Source organism: Genypterus blacodes, unplaced genomic scaffold, assembly GCF_046128005.1.
Source record: "Genypterus blacodes isolate CSIRO-AG114 ecotype Tasmania unplaced genomic scaffold, CSIRO-AGI_Gbla_v1 ptg000044l_1, whole genome shotgun sequence".
Classification (NCBI taxonomy): domain Eukaryota; kingdom Metazoa; phylum Chordata; class Actinopteri; order Ophidiiformes; family Ophidiidae; genus Genypterus; species Genypterus blacodes.
The window spans coordinates 4,064,698-4,070,695 of record NW_027466857.1 but is presented as its reverse complement, the minus strand read 5'-3'; the positions used below and the strand labels follow the sequence as shown (position 1 = coordinate 4,070,695).

General features: G+C 42.9%; 1 protein-coding gene across 1 annotated transcript; it reads right to left on the bottom strand.

The window, feature by feature from the left end:
* Positions 1–1,403: 1,403 nt before the first annotated feature.
* gask1b (golgi associated kinase 1B) lies at positions 1,404–5,684 on the bottom strand. Its single transcript, XM_076149195.1, has 4 exons — positions 4,653–5,684; positions 3,714–3,931; positions 2,528–2,757; positions 1,404–2,376 (listed from the first exon to the last, which is right to left on the bottom strand). Exons 1-4 carry the CDS (start codon positions 5,533–5,535, stop codon positions 2,169–2,171), a joined length of 1,539 nt encoding a protein of 512 aa, XP_076005310.1. The 5' UTR covers positions 5,536–5,684; the 3' UTR covers positions 1,404–2,168.
* Positions 5,685–5,998: the final 314 nt, after the last annotated feature.

Here is a 5,998-nt window from a genome sequence, read left to right as displayed (position 1 = left end):
AGTCTGACCAACCAAAAGCCAGCTGGATGCAGCTGAGATGAACCAGCATAACATAATCACACCCAAATGATCTGAGACAAAAATGACCCAGTTACCAAAACTCCTTAAAAACCAATGAAGGAGGTCAAGAGAGAGGATGAGAGTGAGACATAAGACAAATAGAGCAAAAAGTTATCAGCGTTAACATGTGAGAACATGTAGAGACTAGGATACACAGACGTGTGGCTTTTCCTCTACACACTCCACTTTCCAAATCATGTCTAACGAACCACAACTTCAAACAATGAATGAAGTCAGCAGGGGGCTGAGTCTTTCCTTCCTTCCCAGTTGAACAGACAGTCCATCAACATTTCGTATAGTTCATTCATGTAACACTGAAGTGTTGTAATGGTCATGGTGATGATGCTACAAATGTCACTACACAGCTGAAGTTACTGGTTAATGAGGTTCTTTATATTCTCTTTAAGTATTGTTCAATTCAACCATTCAAAAGAGGAGAAGTAAGTGAGTTCGGAATGAGCTTTACCTAAACCTCCTAAAATATAGAAATACTTGATTGTAACTGCATTTGTGAAGCACTGGTGTAATGATAGTCTTCCAAATGTTCTTACTAGATTTCAGAATTCATAACTGTGAGTGTTTGACACTTGACTTTGTAGAATCTGCTAGTAAAAACACGTTTGTCAGTTTGGAGTGCAGCACTTCACATGCAGAACATTGACCTGAAAAGGGAAGAGGCAAACTGTGAGTGAAGGTGTAGAGTCTAATCCATTCAAAGTGTGTGTGAGTGCGTGTGCGTGTGCGTGTGTGCCTCCATACATTTTGTTGCCTACACCTATTGCTCACAAGTCTGCTATTGTCTGTGTGTATCTGTGTGTGCGAATATTGCATACACACATGCAGTTCTGTGTGTGTAAAGTAAGTTCCGCTAAAGAGCAGTATGGGAACCAAAGGGGTCTTTCCAATGCAAACATACAAGGGTACGGCCCCCCCACTGATGCCCTAGTGCGGGTGAAAAGGGGTTAAAACAACAGGGGTGTGAATGCCCAGCACTGACACTGGAAAATAACCCGCAAAGCCCAGTAGATTCCAACTCTGGGAGCCCAAAGCAGACTGTTTATGACTGCATGAGCGTCAGGCACTGTGCTCAGGCTCAGATTTCACACCCACAGACTATTTCTGACCATCGCCTACAAGGAGCAGAAAGCAGTGTTGGCAAAGACAGTTTGATCAGTTGTGTGTATTTTATATATGGGTTAAACGTGGCTTAGTCATTTCAACAAGGTATGGGTTTTTCATAACCACAGGAATGTAGATTCCAGCAAAGCCGGGACGCTGCAATAAAAGCTACAATAACAACGCAATCAGAGCTAGGTGAGAAAATGATGCTCAGTCCCCTAAACGTGATTCTACTGGTCTACTGAGAAAACATTTTATTGGTAATTTGATATTTAAACATTTTGAATGATTTAAAAAAAAAAAAAAAGTACAAAAATAAATAAAGTGAAAATGGTTACAGCAAAAACAGTCTGTAGTTTGCAGTAGCTTTAAGCAACAGGAAACACAACAACACTGACCAACTTCTCCTTCTCTACTTCTTATTATGGATGAGATTAAACTGTACCTCTCTGTACATTGCAAAATTGATTGATTCTGGATATACTATATACATGCACATAAGTTATTTAGTGCTGAAATATCTGGAAATATTCCCGATTTTCTGACAGTGTTCATTTATACCTAATCTCAGTTCAATAATCAGGTTTGCCTTCAATAAAGGTACCCTGGCCTATTTTAACATTCTAAATTCTCCCTATGAAATAAGACTCTTTTAAGACTTTACACAAGATTAAATGACTTATTCCAGAGGAGCGTCAGTGCCTTGATCAAGAGCAGGAAATGTTGTTTTCAGAAAGGAAAGTGGATAAGTGCTTGGATGAGGAAGTATGGCAAAGTAGTGACTGGGTATGAGTTAAACAGCATACAGTGTGTGCACTCATTCTCTTGTGCTATAAGGAGGAATGGAAAGAAAAAGCATATATTCCATTATATGAAGGCATTTGGGACATTGATTGATGCTCGTGTCTAAAGCCGGTAAAGATCCAGTGTCTGTGACACTACAAGGACATTCTGAGTAACGACAGTATTCCTGACAGCTGTGAGCTTCATCACACTTTCATCGGGATGACTTTGATCCCATGTGCATTAATATAGGTAAGGAGCACGTTGGCCCGTCTCTCAATGACATCAATCAGCTTGTCGATGCCCTGCCGGCCACCTTGGCTCTCCCAGTATGTCTGGTCCATAAACAGAGATTGGAGGAGCTTCTCCCGCAACCTTCTGCTACTCAGTACTCCCACTGCCTGCTCTGGAAGCCTGAAATACATACAGAGAGAGAGAGAGAGAGAGAGAGAGAGAAAGAGAGTCTGGTGAGCGTTTCAAAGAAGAGCAAATCTACAGAGCTAGAAACAGAAACAATCTCATTGGTTCTTTGTGACCAGAGGCAACCCTTGTGATCCAAACCTACTCTTTGATTCCTTCCAGGAGCCTGAAGTCCAGATTGTCCTCATTGCGGTCGAAAAACCCATTGTTGTTGGTTAAGACGAGGTGTCTGGGGTCGTGACCCCTGTGAATGATGTTTGCCAGTTGTATGTGCTCATGACCGTCCACACAATGAGCATGGTGGCCGAGCTCCACACACACATCCTGCTGCCGAGGCTTGAATCCACAGCAGCTCTGATCGAGACGGTTGTAGATCTGAAAGAGAAAATTCATACAGGATAGTTTCAGATGGCACTTAAAGCTGGTGTGTACAAATAGAATCACAGTTGGACTTTGTTGTTATGGATGCAGAGAGCAGGTGCCTCAATGAGCACTCGTCTAGCAGCTTTGATATCCTGCTTTATAATCCATTTCTTTCAAATGGTGTCCCAGGCTCTTGAGAGCAACATGAGCTACCAGTGATTTCCATGGATACAAACACTGAAATCAACAGGGAAAGAGTTTGCTTTGATTGAAAACCGTATGACTTTTAGCTCTCTGGTTCATAGTCTGAGAAACATAGACAGATTTTAAAGGATTTGGCTGTATTGCACACTACCATCGTTCATCTGTGATTTGTTGTTGTGTTATGTAGTCTTCTAACCATCCATTAAAACTTTCAATTTGCTATTTAAGCTTAGTTTGCTATAAAGGTTTCAGCTGTTTTTTTGTTTTTTTTGCTTCTTCTGATGGCAGTAGTGAAGTAGAATAGTAATTGTGGGACATTTCAATTGTTATACCACAGCTTGAACCTTACGGATCCAGTACTTAGTCTACAAATGTGTAGTAATAATTTTGCAAGGAGCTTGTAATGAATGAACTAACAGCAGTAGGATGACACCATGTCAGCTTAGTAGACATTTTTGTGACTCTAAATGTACCTAAATTGACAATAGTCAGCAAATCCAAATCCCCCTTCTACTGTGACTCATACTTCTTGGCTAAGAGATGAATTATTGACTTCTAAGCAGCGTTGCCAACAGGCCTCCCACACAGGAAACAAAACATCTACTCGGGCCAAAACAAAATACCTCTGATGATATTTAACCCACTTCTTACACACACTAGCTTGTTGTCTGCTATTCAAAGATATTTTGACAGACTTCTATTCACTCAGAACATGAAAATGACTAAACATGTTTGTATCACCATCACAACAAGCACTTCATTACTTGTAATAAGAAATCGAACAGAGCCACTTTGCTCCACTCATAGTGATAAATGGTGGAGCAACCGGAGTCGGGCTTGGGTGTGATGTTTTTATGCCAGCATCTCTGCTTCAGGGAGCTCTGGTACTCCCCCCATGTCAACCTCACTGTGGACACGCCTGCAGCAAGGCCTTCTGGGTAGAGAGATGCGTCCCATGACACAACTGGACAAGGCCGGTCATCTAAATGGAGAAGATAGAAGGATTATATGGTCAGGTGTCAGCAGCTGTTTACTCTGTGTGTGTTTTTAGCCTATTGTTAATGGTGGCTTGCTGAACACGCATCAGCTGCAGCCTGAGGGACGTCCTCTCAGAATTCCAGTAGTTGTCCACATGCACGTCTGAGAACAGGCACACCTCTGGCTATTAATTATCCAGTCACATCATTTTGTGTCATTTGAAGTTCCTTGCTGGAGGTCATACAGCAAGATAGATGCAAACAGTGGTTCAGTTTAAAGAAAATGGTTGTTTTGGGACCAGCAACCAACATGTCTCCCCACAACTACAGAGGCCACAACTTCAGACTGGACCTTTCACTGCAGTTTCATACACCTGAGGGTTTTCACTTAAATACAATGCATACACAATGTTTATATGATCACAGTCTATTTACTGTTAAATCTGTGCTTTCCTCTGTTAGAGTACATAATCATTCTTGCCCTCAACTTAAATAGCGTAAATAAATATGGATGGATGGATGAATCAATGACAGCAGCCTTTATCTTTGTTCCAATAACTATTAAAATGGCCTGGAGTAGGGAAACCATAAAACAAAAGTAGGAAGTCTCTCTCTCTCTCTCTCTCTCTCTCTCTCTCTCTCTGTGAGTCATTCCACTCAGGGTCAACCTTGATCTAGTTATGAGTCATGATAATGGGTCTGTTGTCAGGATGAGAGTTGACATACCGTGTAGGAAGCTGAACTTTCTGCTCACAGTCGGTAAAGTCCTATTTAGTCCCAGAACTCTGTCCAAATGGAACGCAAAGACCTCGCTGGTGTCCACGGGTCTGTTGATCACCCCACACTGCCCCCTGCACACACTGTTACGTTTGAAGTGTTTCTGATCGGTCGATGAAACGTTCGTCTCGCCCTCGAATATGAGCAGGGATGCAGCGTCTCCGTGAGAGACTTGTTGGACGCGTAAAAGCGTCGCGTCCGCTAGGAAGCGCATCGCGTCCACGTCCTCTGCGGTGAACCATGGCGGTGCCACCTGGCTGTATATCCTGATGGCGCTCACCTGAGAGTTCGACTGTGGGTCTGCGTTGAAGTTATAAAAGATATCCACTGATTTGTAATCCACATCTCTGTCTTTTCTGAGCGCAAAGTCTTGATTTATTTGACTCTCCTCCCGTTCCAAAGTGTCCGCTTTGCTCTGCGTAAAACCATGATTCACTTTGTTCCTCCGCTCTTTCCTCCTCAGCTTTGGCCTGACTGTTCCCCGGATATTTGCTGGTTTTAGCCGCTTAGACTTTAGAGTTATGTACACCACGTTGGACCGAGTGGGGGCCACATAATCCACATTAGCGCCGGTCTGTAAATCCGCAAAATTTTGCAAGTCATCACCGATCCCGTAACTATATAATCCACGTGTGTCGGCGCGTCGGTACTTCTCCTCGGTTCTCCTGACTCGTCCCGGCCGAGAGTATCCAACTTGTGAGACAACGAAACACACGTAGATGACACACACAAGAGCGACGATTACATTCCTTTTTGATGGAGGGCATCTCCAAAAGCAGCTGGCAAGTTTAAGAAAATGGAAGCACAGCCAGTGAAAGCAAGACTTCCCCATTAGGAGTTATATGATCGCCACCATGGTGATGTGTTCGTGCCAAACTCTAACCAGGGAGGTTACACAACTTCCCAAACTCATTTCAGAGAAGGCTGGAACTGTGGACATCTGCAGAGACAACTGGGTAGTGGGACAACTGGGATGGGGCTGCTAGGAAACACCCTCAGCCCAGTATGAAGCAATGTGAACCGTTTCCCTATAATAGCCGCTTAGTCTTTACGTAATGAGCACTGGCCTGTAATGACGAGAGGGAAAATAAAGCTGCTGCAATGTATCATTTACTGAAAAACCAAACAGTCTGGATTATACTACTGTAATTGCGTTGAACGCCCACAGAAAAAGCGTGTTTATTCCACGTGTACTTTGTTAACTACTTTGAAACTACTTTAAAGCTACTCGGGTGGAGTACTGACTTAGTTCGCTTAGACTCCAGATTGTCTAAATTCAGTTTTTAAGAGTGAAG